This window comes from Scyliorhinus torazame, chromosome 5, assembly GCF_047496885.1.
Source record: "Scyliorhinus torazame isolate Kashiwa2021f chromosome 5, sScyTor2.1, whole genome shotgun sequence".
Lineage (NCBI taxonomy): Eukaryota > Metazoa > Chordata > Chondrichthyes > Carcharhiniformes > Scyliorhinidae > Scyliorhinus > Scyliorhinus torazame.
In genome coordinates this window covers 175995640-176012873 of record NC_092711.1, presented here as the reverse complement: position 1 = coordinate 176012873, position 17234 = coordinate 175995640, and the positions used below count along the sequence as shown (strand labels likewise).

The window sequence follows — 17234 nt, the reverse complement described above, 5'->3', positions numbered from 1 at the left end:
CATGAGGTTTGGGACGATGTGGGGGGGTTATGGTATCGTGACCCACAGGGTTCAGTTCTCATGTACAAAGCAAGGAGTCATGGGAACAGGGTACAAAGAGAAACAATTTGGATCCTGAACATTGTGAACATCCTTTTACTTTGGTTGTCTTTGATCCTCAAGTCATTCTGTCTTTATCATCTTGTTTGTTTCATTAATTAATATTTATTATAAAAATGTTGATTTTTCGGACTTTTCATGATTAGATTGATGCACTTGCGGGAAAGTGGGTGAGAGGGGTTGACAGGCTCTTTTTAAAAATAAATTTAGAGTAGCGAATTATGTTTTATCCAATTAAGGGGCAATTTAGCAGAGCCAATCCATCAATCCTGCACATCTTTGGGTTGTGGGGGTGAGACCCACGCAGACACGGGGAGAATGTGCAAACTCCACACGGTCAGTGACCTGGGGCTGGGATTGAACCCGGGGCCTCAGCGCCACGAGGCAGTGGTGCTAACCACTGCACCACTGTGCCATCCCTGGCAGACTCTTTTATCAGAAAGTGAGTCCCTCCAATGTAATTGGCAAAGGAGCCAGAGAGAGAGATGAGATTTTATTTTTGACACATGAAGTGTGTGTGATTCTCTAATTTTGGAGATGCACTCATCCAGGTAACTGGAGAGTGATCCATCACACTCCTGACCTCTGGATAATGGATAGGCTTTCAGGAGTTAGGAGGTGAGTGACTCACAACAGGATTCCCAGCCTCTGACCCATTCTTGTAGCCACAGTATTTATATGGCTAGTCCAGTTCAGTTTCTGGTCAATGGTAATGTTGATAGTGGGGTAAATGGGGTGGTTAGATTCTCATGAGGGAGGTGGTCATTGTCTGCCATTTGTGTGGCTCAAAGTTACTTGCAGGACTGCAGAGCTCAGATCTGATCCATTGGTTGTTGGATTGTTTAGCTCTGTCTGTTGATTGCTGCTTTTGATGTTTGGCATGCAAATAGTCCGGTTTCATTCTTAATAACACTCCTGCCTCGCAGTGCCAGGAACCCGGATTCAATTCCAGCCTTGGGTGACTGTCTGTGTGGAGTTTGCACATTCTCCCCGTGTTTGCATGGGTTTCCTCCATCGCTCTGGAGTCCTCCCATAGTCCAAAGATATACAGGTTAAGTGAGGTTATGGGGATATGGCAGAGGAATAGACTGAGGTAGCTGTTCTGGGTACGGTTGGTGCAGACTCGATGGGCCGATTGGTCCCCTTCTGTACTGTAGAATTCCATTCTATGGAATAAACATCCTTGCAGATTCTTACAGCTTTGTGGCTGGGCCATTTCAGAGTCAACCACATTGTTGTGGATCTGGAGTCACATGTAGTCCAGACCAGGTAAGGAGGCAGATTTCCTTCCCGAAAGGGCATTAGTAAACCAGATGGGTTTTTTCACCAACAATGGAGATCATTAGACTTATAGTTTGTGTTTTTAATATATGTATTTTATACCAAATACAATCAATTATACAAACAAACAACAACCAAATACCGTTGGCTTTCAAACAGTTTCTCATTTTCCCCCTTTTTCTTCCTAAACTACCCCAACATCCCTTTCCCAACTGACCCCCCCCCCCCCCCCCCCCACCCTCCCCTCCCCCACCGGGCGACAAACAGATCCTAAATAGAGACAGAAAGACCCTCCGTCTTACGCAGAACCCTCTTCACCCTCGGAGAACCCTTCTCCAACTACAGAAATTCCGCCAAATCCCCCAACCATGCCGATACCTTCGGTGGGGCGACCGACCTCCAACCCAGTGAGATTCGCCGCCGGGCAATCATAGTGGTGAAGACCCACTTCCCCTCCAGCAGCTCTGGCAGATCCGAAACACCAGAAAACCCCACCTTGGAAATCAATGGCCAGAATCCCCCAACTTCGGGCACACCCAAAACATGTGAACATGATTGACAGGCCCCCTCCTGTACCTCTCACATCTGTCCTCAACCTCAGGGAAGAACCCATCCATACCAGCCCGAGTCACAAATGCAAAAAACATAACATTTACAAAACTTGTATATACACGTCGAGACAGAAATTTAGAAGGATTCCCAAGGCAGCGGGAGGTGTTGACAGTCAATGGATGGGAGGCGGGTTTGTGAGATGGACTGGGTGGTGTTCACGACTCTCTGAAGTTTCTTGCAGTCTTGGACCGAGCAGTTGCCAGGCCAGGCTGTGATGCAATCAGATAAGATGCTTTCTATAGTCCATCTGTTAAAAGTTGGTAAGAGTCAATGTGGAAGTGCCGAATTTCCTTAGTTGCCTGAGGAAGTATAGGCGCAGTTGTGCTTACAGCAGAATCCAACCCCTGTCATCACTCATGAACTTGCTGGTGCCTCACCAGGTATGTTGACCGAGTGAATCCTTTCTCACACACGGTGCAGCTGAATGGCCTCTCCCCGGTATGAAGACACTGGTGTGCCTGCAACGTGGCTAACTGAGCGAATCCCTTCCCACAGACCGAGCAGGTGAATGGCCTCTTCCCAGTGTGAACTCGCTGGTGTGCCTGCAGATTGGGTACCTTAGTGAATTCCTTTCCACACACAGTACAGGGGAACGGCCTCTCCCCGGTGTGAATTTGTTGGTGTGCCTGCAGGTGGGATAACTGAGTGAATCCTATCCCACACTGAGAGCAGGTGAATGGCCTCTCCCCAGTGTGAACTCGCTGGTGTGCCTGCAGGTTGTGTAACTGAATGAATTCCTTTCCACACACACTGCAGGTGAAGGCTTCTCCCCAGTGTGAATTCGCTGGTGTACCTGTAGGTGGGATAACTGAGTGAATGCTGTCCCACACTGAGAGCAGGTGAATGGCCTCTCCCCAGTGTGAACTCGCTGATGTGCCTGCAGGTTGGATAACCGAGTGAATCCTGTCCCACAATCAGAGCAGGTGAATGGCCTCTCCCCAGTGTGAATTCGCTGGTGCGTCAGCAAATAGGCTGAGGTTCGAAACCTCTTTGTGCAGTGAGAGCAGCTAAACGGTCTCTCCTCAGTGTGAATTTGTTGGTGTGTCAGCAGTTGGGATGAATAACTGAACTCCTTTCCGCACGTGGAGCAGGTGAATAGCCTCTCCGTGTCGTGGACTGGCTGGTGCCTGTGTAGGTTGGATAACAGAGCAAATCCCTTCCCACACATGGGGCAGGTGAATGGCTTCTCCCTGACGTGGACTGACTGGTGTGTGTGCAGGTTGGATAACAGAGCAAATCCCTTCCCACATGTGGAGCAGGTGAAAGGCCTCTCTCCAGTGTGACTGCGCCGATGAGTTTCCAGTACAGATGGGAATCTGAATCCCTTCCCACAGTCCCCACATTGCCACCGTTTCTCCATGGTCCAGTCACACTTGTTTAAAACTTTCTGAAGCAGAAAGAAGATAAACCTTTATCCTCGATTCAAAGGCCGATGATATTCAAGTCCCGGTGAATTGAGTGACTCAGTCAGATCGAGACGTGAGGTTTGGTTTAAGATTGCTGTCTGGAATTCTTCCTCTTCTAATATCCTGTAAAGGAATTTACAAATGTCATCACTGTCAGTACATGCTAGAAATTCAGAACAGACAAATCTAGTTTCTCTGGAATATTCTTTCCTCTCTCATTCCCCAAAAGGTGTAAATCTCCATCCCACACACTCTCCCTCCATTCTCACTCTGCTGTGTCTAATATTCACCCTCCCAATTCTCCTGAAGGTGCTGATTCAGGCTGATTGACAGATCCATGCTCACTGCTTCCTGTCCAGGACACAGACATCTGAAAATATTTGAGCAGGCTGCCAGCCTAACGGAAATATGTAACTGGACTAAAATTGTGTTTAATGTACAGGATTGTTTCAGATGGTTAAGATACAGGGGGCTGTGATTGATCACGATCTTGAACTTGCTGCCAGTGAGGGACCTCAAGCAGAGCTGATCAATAATTTCTAACTGAAATTGGATGGATGCTGCAGGGTTACAGAATGGGACCCACTCCAGACTGACAGAATTGGTCGACATCAACTCGAGTTGTCCTTCTGTGCCACAACGACGTTATGACTGGAAATCTGTTGGGTGAAAATATTCACGAATAGACCTTTCTGGTGAGCAAGAGAAGCAATGTATTGTTACAGAGCTCTGGGAGAAGAGTCCCAGAACCCGTGGAAACATCTTCCCGTTCGAGCCAGGGCTTACGCTGGTTTAATATACAGTTTCAAAAAGCGGAATTAGTTTGTGTACTCATTTACATGTAGCCAATCGATTCCCCTATTTACACATTCAGATCACATTTCTCCAATCAGGTCCTTACACATTAGGTTTGTAATTGATAATGTGGAAAGATGTGTCATTTGAAACATGGAAGTCTGACAATATCTGATTTAAGAAACATGAGAGGATGCAGGGAAAGACCCCACGAATGGTTAATAGCAGCTGCAAAGAGCAGGATTATAAAATGCAGATTCCTTCTTCCAAACAGACTTAGCAAACAGACAGGATTTTTGTAAGCATCTGGAAAAGCATGGATGAGAGTTTCACTTGAGTTAGGTGATAAATGTAAACCTTTCAAGTTATAACCAAGTGGATTTTTAGCATACAGCTAAAAGCAATGTTTCACACCTTCTTGAAATTAACTATCTTAGTAAGCAGCTGGAAAGGAAAGGATGAGATTCAGTTGAATTTGGTGACAATACCGTGTGAAATGTTGCTAATATCAGGTAAATTAAAGAAAATTGGAGACTATCAGTCTACGAGAAACATAATTTAAAGCTAAAATCAAAGTGAAAATTATGAAAATTATGGGGACACAATTGGAAAATAAAACTATAGAAATGACAGGGACCAAGATTCACACCCCTCTTGAAATCAAAGCATTTTGAATATCACAAAGGAACTTTGAACATCACAAAGGAACTTTGAACATCACAAAAGACGATGTAATCAGATCTGAGGGCTGAGGCCATGCCCAAAATGAATACTTAGTCGTGTGTTAGAAAAATTCAGATTAAAGGTACCTTTTACAATCCAAGTGAAATAAAAGTTACTTTACAATAAAGACATAAAAACTTAATAACTGTTTGAAAAATATATCAACCCAGAGACCAGAGCAGGAACTACAAGAACCAGAGGGAGGGAAAGAGAGAGAGAGAGAGAGAGAAGGGACAAGAGAAGCAAGCAGAGTCAGCTTACAGTCAGCTCGGTCATGGGACAAAGCAAGGTAGCCGAGCTAAAACAGCTAATACATCTAAGGAAGGCTAGAATTTAAAGAGGAGGCAGAGTCAGCTCAGAGACAGCCAGCAGAGTCAGCTCTCACAGCTCGGTACGTGGGAAAGATAGGACATAGCAACCAATGGAGGGATGCTTTTCTAATTGGAGGGCTGTGACCAGTGGTGTTCCACAGGGATCAGTGCTGGGACCGTTGCTCTTTGTAGTATATATAAATGATTTGGAGGAAAATGTAACTGGTCTGATTAGTAAGTTTGCAGACGACACAAAGGTTGGTGGAATTGCGGTTAGCGATGAGGACTGTCGGAGGATACAGCAGGATTTAGATTGTCTGGAGACTTGGGCGGAGAGATGGCAGATGGAGTTTAATTCGGACAAATGTGAGGTAGTGCATTTTGGAAGGTCTAATGCAGGTAGGGAATATACAGTGAATGGTAGAACCCTCAAGAGTATTGAAAGTCAAAGAGATCTAGGAGTACAGGTCCACAGGTCATTGAAAGGGGCAACACAGGTGGAGAAGGTAGTCAAGAAGGCATACGGCATGCTTGCCTTCATTGGCCGGGGCATTGAGTATAAGAATTGGCAAGTCATGTTGCAGCTGTATAGAACCTTAGTTAGGCCACACTTGGAGTATAGTGTTCAATTCTGGTCGCCACACTACCAGAAGGATGTGGAGGCTTTAGAGAGGGTGCAGAAGAGATTTACCAGAATGTTGCCTGGTATGGAGGGCATTAGCTATGAGGAGCGGTTGAATAAACTCGGTTTGTTCTCACTGGAACGCAGGAGGTTGAGGGGAGACCTGATAGAGGTATACAAAATTATGAGGGGCATAGACAGAGTGGATAGTCAGAGGCTTTTCCCCAGGGTAGAGGGGTCAATTACTAGGGGGCATAGGTTTAAGGTGAGAGGGGCAAGGTTTAGAGTAGATGTACGAGGCAAGTTTTTTACGCAGAGGGTAGTGGGTGCCTGGAACTCGCTACCGGAGGAGGTAGTGGAAGCAGGGACGATAGGGACATTTAAGGGGCATCTTGACAATTATATGAATAGGATGGGAATAGAAGGATATGGACCCAGGAAGTGTAGAAGATTGTAGTTTAGTCGGGCAGCATGGTCGGCACGGGCTTGGAGGGCCGAAGGGCCTGATCCTGTGCTGTATATTTCTTTGTTCTTTGTTCAACCGAGCTAACCAGCGAATACATCTAAAGAAGACCAGATTTTGAAAAGATTGATTGTCAAGTTGGGCCTGAAGGTCCCTTCAACCAACCAGAAGGATCCAGAAGCAAGATCTTTTTACTTTTCTGTAAAGACAGTGATTGCATCTTTTAAAAGAAAAAATATATAATCATAAAATAACTTAAAAGTTTTAATCTGAAATAGTGGTTATTCCAAAGTCTACTTTACTTACTTTACAATGCGGGACCCAGGATCGATACTACTAAGTGGTAAGTAAATGAAATCTTCAGTGAAGGTATGGGTTATACCGGGGGATAACTTGAAAATATAGTTTGACCTGAATAGCACCCACCGAATCCCTGTTCACTATTTAGAATGTCGGCCCTTTTTGGTATAGGGGGACTTCTAAGAATAGTGGTGAGTTTTCAACAACAGGTTACATTGTTCCAATCAGCTCTTTACATTTGTGATGACATATTGGTCATGGTGTCTCAGGTAGTGATGCACAAAGAGGGCCTCTTCCTCTTTTGGTTGCTATTTTGAGTTTGGTCACTCGCTCCTGTGGTTGTGGAGCAATGGGTCAGTTACATACACAGGATGCACCTGGTCAGGGGACACTTGTTTTCATCAAAGTTTGTGTTCAGCAGAATTCAGTGTTCATACTTTCGAAGGTGACAGGGTGTGTATTATACGGCCTTTGGGGCATGCGGCTTCACAGATGTTCCGTATCTACACCTTACCTGTAGCTCATCAACTACCCTTCACATGGAGTCCTCCGCACATTGCTCGATATTTCTGTCATCCTTGTTGTTGCCAGGTGCACATATCAAAGGGTTCAATGTTCCAGTCTCATCGTCTGTCACTGCGCTAGCAACAGGCATCATCTGAGCCACCATGACTTTACAGCAAGTATTAAAACATCCAATAATTAAACAACATATTACAAGGATTATGACTCGCCCATGTGTCAGGTATGATCACCAGGATCCTCCCGGTAACCAATCTAACCATCCATTCCCCGGTGATTCATGTAACTTTTTAACCTCCTGGTGGATATGATCCGCAAGGTTAGTGATGTTCTCCGAGCTGTCAGGAATATAGGTACAACATTCGGAGCCAATTCTGGTACAAGTTCCACCCTCACTAAGCAGGAGGTAATTTAGGGCCATTCGGTTTTGCAGTGTCACTGTCCTTATTGCTACCATTTCGGTGCTTATCTCGATCAGTGCCTCGGTAGTATCGTTTGCCACTTCTTCCAGAATTTTAGCGACCGTTCGTAGTTCTTTTATGGCAAAGGCCACTCCTATGGTGGTGGTGGTGGTGGTGGGAGGGGGGGGGGGGGGGGGGGAAAGAGTAAAATTCCAAAGTATCGCTGTGTCTCGGTTATCTCTTTTTTGTAAGGCCTGGGTTCTCTCTCAGGGTCCGTATGTGGTGTACATAGGGAACAACATATCCTAAGTAGCAGGATCCTGTCCACTTACTGGGAGCCATGGGTAAGCTTTGTGTCCACAAATAAAGTGGACATTATAATGTACCGTTATATGCTGTGTATCGCATCGGATTAGTTCCCATTGTCACTACCCAGATCCACTCTCTTGCCCCTGGGTATGTGTTATTGGGCAACTCTTTCAGCTATGCATATCCCTTGGAGATGTCATATGTCCATCGGCATGTGCTGTGTCCCACGCTAATCACCCCGGGCCATCCCGTTGGGGTTCTTTGCAGACATAACACCTCATTAGTCCACCTCATATCAGTGATTGCGAACCATGGTGGAGCTTGGGTGAAATTATACCGGGGTTGGTAAAACCCGGTGAACACCCCTGAGATGGTACCCTGCCTTCTTCCATTGTTCTAGATGTATGGCGTATATATCTATCCCCGCGATATCGTCCATCGATTTCCCCCGCGTCTCGTTCTGCTTAATTATTCACGCTGCCACCTCCGTTATATTAAAGGGCACTGATCTCAGGGGTATTCCCCCTTTTGCATGGATTGGCACATGGGCACACACCCAACAGCTAGAGACATCTATGCCTTTCGCATATAAACATGACATGTACAAGTAGGTATTTACATGCAAGTCCTGTTAATTCTGCGTTGGGAGTCTACTCCCGGTTACTACCATCAAACATATTATCATTCTTACAGCAAACATCATGGGTCTTCTGCAGTTCTTCGGAATTTTGGTTGTGTGGAGTTACCTGATTTGAACATAAATACATATTTTTACTCTCGGTATACTTTTAATTGTGCCCAATGTTTCCATCGTCCCATACCCTTTATGTTCGCACATACACAGGTATCCCCACTGATCAGGACTTGATACGGTCCTGTCCATCGGGGGCGAATCCAGGCTTTCCAGGTAGCACCTTTACCATCACCTTCGTCTCTGCTGTAGGGACATCAGGGAATGTGGTCCAAAATAAGTCCAGATTTTTCTCCTTTGTCTCCTGCCCAGTCCACACTGGCTGCCGCGTTTCCTTTAACTGATTACTGAGCTCTAATATGTAGCTACGCGTCCTGTCCCTTATCGGACTATTTCTTCTCCCCGTTATTATCCCCTGCACAGTTGCATAGCTCATCCCGTCGTCACCTCATAGGATGATAATCCAGTTGTTCGGTTTGGGCTCGCTTTTAACTTCATTAGGACAATGAGCAGCACATCTACCCATTGCTGCCGATTCTCCCCTAGAGCCTTTGTCAGGGCAGTTTTTAGGGTCCTATTCATCTGCTCTACCATTCCTGAGCTTTGGGGATGGTCAGGGATGTGGAATTTTTGTTCGATCCCCATCGACTCACATGTTTTCTTCATTACTGTTCCAGTAAAGTGTGTTCCTTGGTCCAAATCTAGTTGCAAGGGTATCCCCCAGCGAGGAATCACATCCTTGTCTAATATTCGTGCCACGGTTTTGGCTGTGCAGTCGCGGGTTTGGAATGCCTCCACCCATCTGGTAAATTGGTCAATTATTACTAGGCAGTATCGTTCTCCCTGGCTCGGGGGTTGTGATCCGGTAAAGTCAATTTGGAGATTCTCCCAGGGTCCCTTTGGTCTCGGCTGATGTGCCAGCCAGATCTTTACGGGGCGCCCCAGGTTGTACTGCGCACATGGGATGCATCTCTGACAGTGCTTAGCTATATCTCTCCCCATTCCTGGCCACCACCATTCCTTTCCGATAAGTGTATCATGGCCTCTCTTCCTGCCTGGTCCATACTATGGTGTAATTCAAGGAGGGTCTGCCTGACGCAGGCAGGGGCAATTACCCTTCCATTCTTCCTCAAGATCCCTTTCTTATCTGGCTTCCCCCCTTTTTTTTTATCCCATTCCTCCTTTTCTTCCCTTGATATGTGTTTGTGTAATTATTCAACACTGACATCATCGACCTGGGCACTTATGACGGGAATGTCGTGTTCCAGGGCAATTTGGGCCGCCTTGTCTGTTGCTTCATTACTTTTTTGTTGGGGTGTCTCTGCCTTCTGGTGGGCCTTAATGTTTATCACTGCTACCTGTCACGGTAACTTTGTGGCTTCTAATAAGGCTTCTATACATTGTTGTTGTTTTATCCTATCTCCTCCAGAAGTGACAAAGCCTCTCCTTTCCCATGCCATCATATAGTTGTGCACGACCCTGAAGGCATACCTATTATCTGTGTATATGTTCACCGTCTTCCCCTTGGCCATGATCAGGGCCTGAGTGAAAGCCATCAATTCAGCCACCTCTGCTGACAGTGCTTCTTCCAGCCTTCCCAAGAGGACTTTTCTTAATTTGTCATCTACTAATGCCCATCCGGTTCGTGGGGACCATTGACATATTTTCTCATTCCATCTGCATCCAGGTGAGTTCTGGGGTTTCTAGAGGGTCTTCTTCTACTATCATACCACTTACCTCCTCAACTATCTCAGAGTATACATAGGACTCTCCTGTGTATATGATTCCTTCTGCAGGGTTTTCCCCGGTGTCCTTTATGATGACCACTGATCTATCATTAGGAATTAAGTAAGTAGTCTTACAACATCAGGTTAAAGTCCAACATATTTGTTTCAAATCACCAGCTTTCGGAGCACAGCTCCTTCCTCAGGTGAAGGAGCTGAATTTTCCTCAGCTGAAGGTGAACTTTCACCTGAGGAAGGAGCTGAGCTCCGAAAGCTAGTTGGACTTTAACCAGGGGTTGTAAGACGTCTTACTGTGCCCACCCCAGTCCAACACCGGCATCTCCACATCATTAGGAATTAAGACTGTTTCCCAGTGGGCCTGTTGTAGGTTTGAGACTGATCTGAGCTTACTGTTGTTCAACATTTCTACAATGGTATGCCTGGTGTGTAAGATGATATCGCCGCTCATTACTGTAGGTTCGCTGACCCTGACCGCCCATGCTGCGCAGTCCAGAACTGCCACGCAGCGAGACAAGCCCGTCTTGTTGAGTAATATGCCACTGGTCTTCGCCTGTCCCCGTGGACTTCGGTCACTACTGCGGCATGGAACTCACCTTCGTTCCTGTAATGTATATGGATCGGCTTTCTCTGGTCTGGTGGACCGAGGCCGGGTGCAGAAGTCAATGCTTGTTTTAACTTCCCGTGTGCTTCTTCCTGTTCCAGTCCCCAGTCTATGGAGCAGACAGATTCCTATTGGCTGATTGCGGCAGGGCTCCACTGTGACGTCACAATGCGGAAGTGACATTTTGAGCCTCACAGTTATTCCTATTGGACAAGTGATCCACTGTGACGTCTAAAGGATGGAAGTGACATTTTGAGCTTCAGAGTGATTTCTATTCAGAGTGATTCGTACAGGATTGCATTGTGACGTCACAGGAATGGAGGGGCATTCGCAGTCAGTTTCGGACAAACAAAATGCTGCAGATTGGAAATCAGCACAGTGTGTCCGGCGGTGAAAGCCCCGCCCACCCCCACGTGGGGCCCGTATCCACCCCCTATTGGCTACAGGAACAATGGAAAACTGGGGACGACCGGAAATACGCTGGGCCTGCAGCAGATCAGTGTTTGTGTCTTTGTGTCAATGGCTGCACGGAGCTTCCTCCACTGGTCTGCCCAGCAAAGCTGCTGCTCCTCTGTCTGAGTGAATATCGATTTTCACACAGACTGAAACTTCCTCCTGTCTCCAACATCTGGGAGTAAAACACTTTCTTTTCTCCCCCTTTCCATTTCTTTTCAAATTCTGACCTTCAATTGCTTTTTAAAAAAAATAAATTTAAAGTATCCAATTATTTCTTTATTCCAATTTGGCATGGCCAATTCACCTACCCTGCATATCTTTGGGCTGTGGGGGTGAGACCCACGCAGACATGGGGAGAATGTGCAAACCCCACACGTATAGTGACCTGAGGCCAGGATCGAACCTGGGACCTCAGCGCTGTGAGGCAGCCATGCGATCCATTGTCACCGTGCCACCCCTGACCTTCAATTGTTGACTTATTTAAATCCCCAGGCCTCCATGGGAGGCAAGGGAGGAGATTGAAGAGGATCTGACAATTTCAAATCTTCTGTGGTCACAGGAGCGGAGCTAGAGGACAGGAGGAGAGATAATGTAGTACCATTATTCAAGTGAAGTAAGAAAATACCAGGAAATTACAGACCAGTGAGTCTAACTTCAGTGTGTGGAGATGCCGGCGTTGGACTGGGGTGAGCACAGTAAGAAGTCTTACAATACCAGGTTAAAGTCCAACAGGTTTGTTTCAAATCACTAGCTTTCGGAGCACTGCTCCTTCCTCAGGTGAATGAAGAGGTGGGTTCCAGAAACATATATATAGACAAAGTCTAAGCTGCAATATGATGCTTTGAATACAAGTTTTTGCAGGTAATTAAGTCTGCAGGTCCAGACGGAACAACTGGGGAGAGGGAGAATCACAGGTTAAAGAGGTGTGAATTGTCTCAGGCGAGGAGAGTTGGTAGGATTTTGTTTCGATTTGGATTTTGGTCAGACATCAGTGGTCGTTAACTATTGGAAAAAAACTCTGTGGGGCAGAATTGATCAAGGATAGTCAATATGGTTTTGTCAGGGGGAGATCGGGTCTTTCAAATTTGATCTGAATTTTTTGAGGAGGTGACTAGGTGATGAAGGCTGTACAGTTAATGCAGTATAAGTGGACTTCTGTGAGCTTTTGATAAAGCCTGACACGGAAGACTAGTGAGGAAGATAAAAGCCCTGGGGATACAGGGCAATTTGTCAAATTGAATCCAAAATTGGCTTTCTGGCAGGAGGCAGAGGGTGATGGTCGAAGATTGTCTTTGTCACTGGAAGTCTGTGTCCAGTGATATTCCGATGGGATCAGTACTGGGTCCCTTGTTGTTTGTGGTGTACATTAATGATCGGGTGTGAATGTAGGAAGTAAGTATGTTTGCAGATGACACAGAAATTGGTGGTGTGGGAAATAGTGAGGAGGAAAGCCTTAGATTACAGGATGATGTGGACGGACTGGTTAGATGGACAGAACAGTGGCAAATGGAATTTAACTCTGAAAAGTGTGAGGTCATGAATTTTGGGAGGATTAACAAGGCAAGAGAATATACAATGAATGGTTGGACCCTAGGAAGTACAGAGGACCAGAGGGACCTTGGTATGCATGTCCATAGGTCCCTGAAGACAGGAAGACAGGTAGATAAGGTGGTCACGAGGGGATATAAGAGTATAGGTCATAGGAGCAGAATTAGGCCATTCAATCCATCGGGTTATGGGATTCATGCTTCTATTGGCTGAGGTATAGAATATAAGAGCAGGGAGCATTTGATCGGCCAAAGCATACAAGGCTGTGGATCAAGTGGTGGGAAATGGGATGAGAATAGATAGGTACTAGATAGCTGATGCTGAAATGATGGGCTGGAGGGCTTCTTGTTCTGCTGTAAAACTCTGATTCTATGAGGACAGAGAGATGTCTGGTGTTGTTTTATTGCACAGATTAGATATATTATTGATTGTTCTGGAATAAAGTACATTGATTATTCTGGTTTTGTAATATAGTCCTGTAGCTACGTTATATATTTCCAGTCAGATTTATAACAGAAGACGAGGAGTCCATTGGACGTTTCAAGTCGATGCCCACTCTGTTGAGCAATTCTGTCAGTGTCGAGTGGGTCACATTCTGCGACCCTGCATTGCCCATCCAATTTCAGTTAGAAATTATTCATCATCTTTGCTTTAAAAATAAAGTTTTTCAGTTTTACAAATTCTTATAGAACATACAAATTTTTATAAAACCCCAAAACATCTACCAAGAAAAAAAGAAACAAAACACAATCCGACACAAGACAACTCCACCCCCCCACCTCCCAATCCCCCCCACCTCCCAATCTCCCCCCCCACCCCCCGCCACAGCAACTGATAGTGACCAGCTCCTTGAAGTAAGTAATAGAAGGCCACTACCTTGAGTAAAACTCTGGACTGATCCCCTCACGGTGTATTTAACCTTTTCAGTATAAAAATTCCATTAGATCCCCACACCATGCTGGGGCACTTGGTGGGGTTGGAGACCTCCACCGAGCAGGACTCACCTCTGGGTGATCAACGAGGGGAAGGCAAGAACATCGGCCTCCGCTCTCCCGTCTGCAGCCCCAGCGAGTCCGACACCCCAAATATGGCAACCAAAGGGCAGGGCTCCAGTTCGATATTGATAATCGCCGACATGGTACTGAAGAAGGAGACCTGAAAGCTCACTAGTTTGGGACAGGACCAGGACATGTGTGTGTGGTTGGCCGGCCGGACCTCTGGAACACCGCTCACACCTATTGTCCACATCCGGGGAAAAACTGCTCATCCTCTCCTTGGTTAGGTGTCCCCTAAACACTACCTTGAGCTGGACCAAGCCCAGTCTCGCACACAAGGACGTGGAGTTCACCCTGCCAAGGACTTCACTCCACACCCCATCATCTCCTACAGGCCCCACATCCTCCTCCCACTTCACTTTCACTCCATCCACTGAGCTTACTTCTTCTGAAAGGATCCGCCCATAGATTCCAGATGTGTTACCCTCCTCCGATCCCGCAAGTAAAAGGATCCTTTCCATTAGAGATGCTAGCAGAGCTTGCCCTTGTTTCTCAAAGTACTTCCCAACCTGCTTCTCAAACTCCGAGGCCAGTGCCCCCACCAGCATATCCCTCGTGATAGGAACGGCTGCACCCACTGGAGTCAACTCCACCAACCTCCCTCCTGGTGAGCCACACGCACTCACCAAATCCGTCGAAGGGTTTCCTCTCGTAACTTCCTTCCCATCAGACTTTTTTAAATTTTCAGCATGGTTTTGTCGACGTGTTCACTGAACCTTCAGCTTGACCCAAGTTTGTTCACATAAATTCCCCGGGAATTGGGCAAAAAGGACGAAAAAAAACAACCATCCTGATGGTGCGACGTAGTGTGTGACCTTCTCCAACATACAGCCACCGGAGATCTGACAGGAAGCAGTGAGCATGGATCTGTCAATCAGCCTGAATCAGCACCTTCAGGAGAATTGGGAGGGTGAATATTAGATACAGCAGAGTGAGAATGGAGGGAGAGTGCGTGGGATGGAGAGTTACAGCTTGTGGGGGATGAGAGAGGAAAGAATGTTCCAGAGAAACTAGAATTGTCTGTTTTGAATTTCTATCCTGCACTGACAGTGATGTCTTTTGTTAACTCCTTGTCCAGAATATTCAACAGTGAGGATTTACAGAAAGAAATCTCAAACCAAACATCACATCAAGATCTGACCGAGTCACTCGGTTCATTAGGTCCTGAATATCATTGGCCTTTGAATCTGGAAAGAGAAATGCTTCCCTGATTTGTCAGCTTCAAAAGATTTTAACCATCAGTGTGACTGGAAAAGCACCGAGACACACACACCCGAGTGAGAGTGTTCCAGAGCATTGACTGTGGAAAGAGCTTTAACCAGTTACACAGCCTGAAAAAACATCACACCATTCACAGCGGGGAGAGACCGTACACGTGTTCTGTTTCAACTGATTGTCCGACCTGGAGAGACACGAGGATACCCAAAACATGGAGAAACCGTGGAAATGTGGGGACTGTGGGAAGGGATTCAGGGCCCCATCAAAGCTCGAAGCTCATAGACGCATTCACAGTGGGGAGAGGCCGTTCACCTGCTCTCAGTGTGGAAAGGGATTCATTCAGTTATCCAACCTGCAGAGACATCAGCGGTGTAACACTGGGGAGAAACCGTTTACCTGTTCTCAGTTTGGGAAGAGATTCACTCAGTTATCCAGCCTGAACTCACACCATCGAGTTCACACTGGGGTGACGCCATTCACCTGCTCTGAGTGTGGGAAAAGATTCACTCGGTTATCCAGCCTGAAGTCACACCAGCGAGTTCACACAGGGGAGACACCGTTCACCTGCTCTCAGTGTGGGAAGAGATTCACTCACTTATCCAGCATGCGGAGACATCAGCGAGTTCACACTGGGGAGAGGCCATTCACCTGCTCTCAGTGTGGGAAGGGATTCACTCACTTATTCAATCTGCAGACACACCACCGACTTCACACCGGGGAGAGGCCATTCACCTGCTCTGACTGTGGAAAGGAATTCTCTCGACTATCCCACCTGCAAACACACCAGCGAATTCACACTGGGGAAAAGCCATTTAGTTGCTCTCAATGTGGGAAACGATTCAATGATTCATCCGCCCTGCGGAAACATCAGCGAGTTCACACTGGGGAGAGGCTGTTCACCTGCTCTGTGTGTGGGCGGGGATTCACTCAGTTATCCACCCTGCAGACACACCAGCAAGTACACACTGGGGAGAGGCCATTCACCTGCTCTGACTGTGGGCAGACATTCTCTCGGTTATCCAGCCTGCGGAGACACCAGCGAGTTCACACTGGGGAGAAGCAATTCACCTGCTCTCAGTGTGGGAAGGAATTCACTCGGTTATCCAGCCTGCAGACACACCAGAGAGTTCACACTGGGGAGAGGCTGTTCACCTGCTCTGACTGTGGGAAGGGATTTACTCAGTTATCCACACTGCGAGTACACCAGCGAGTTCACACTGGAGAGAGGCCCTTCACCTGCTCAGTGTGTGGGAAAGGATTCAGTCAGTCATCAGACCTGCTGAGACACCAGCGAGTTCACAAGTGATGACAGGGGTTGGATTCTGCTGTTATTGCTGCTGTTAATCACACCCAGGACTGAACCGTGTTGGTTCTGACACTTGGTGCAGTGGGAGGGTGGGAGGGTTTCTTTCTGCTGGATTGGCCATGACTTTGCTTCCAGTGGGCTGATGATCATTGAGCCTGGGAGAGCACATTTCCACTGAAATAATCCACAAAAGCTGATGGAAGGACATTTATTTTATCATGCAAAGTAAATAATGTTTTTCCTACCCCTACAGGCAGGTCTAATATAAATACATTTGTCTCTTTGGGAAGGATGCATCATCAATGTGTGCACACTCTCCCCGTGTCTGCGTGGGTTTCCTCCGGGTGCTCCGGTTTCCTCCCACAAGTCCCGAAAGATGTGCTTGTTAGGTGAATTGGACATTCTGAATTCTCCCTCCGTGACCTGAACAGGTGCCGGAATGTGGCGACTAGGGGCTTTTCACCGTAACTTCATTGCAGTGTTAATGTAAGCCTACTTGTGACACTAATAGAGATTATTATTAAAGAAGGAAGTAAAGGATTAAACTGAAAGTGCTGCACAAATCTGAAAAGGTTTGTGTTCGGTCAAAGGTGGGACCGATTTTAAGAAGCAGCAAAAAATGAACAAAAATATAATAAAGAGGTAGGAAGGAAATAGAGTCTGAGGGTAAACTAGCTCGAATATAAAAATAGATCGAATCAGATGTGGCATGATTTTACAGTTGGGAATTCAGAACTTCAGCTTGGAACTGCCAACAAACAGTCTCGTCC

General features: G+C 46.5%; 1 protein-coding gene across 1 annotated transcript in view; it reads left to right on the top strand.

Annotated features, from left to right (window-relative positions):
• LOC140418058 (uncharacterized) overlaps nucleotides 1-16519 on the top strand; it is a 55372-nt gene extending 38853 nt beyond the window's left edge. The window contains exon 3 of the mRNA XM_072501485.1: nucleotides 15367-16519. Coding sequence (XP_072357586.1) covers nucleotides 15367-16464 — 1098 coding nt within the window. The 3' untranslated portion in view covers nucleotides 16465-16519. The remainder of the gene's footprint in view (nucleotides 1-15366) is intronic.
• The last annotated feature ends 715 nt before the right edge of the window (nucleotides 16520-17234 follow it).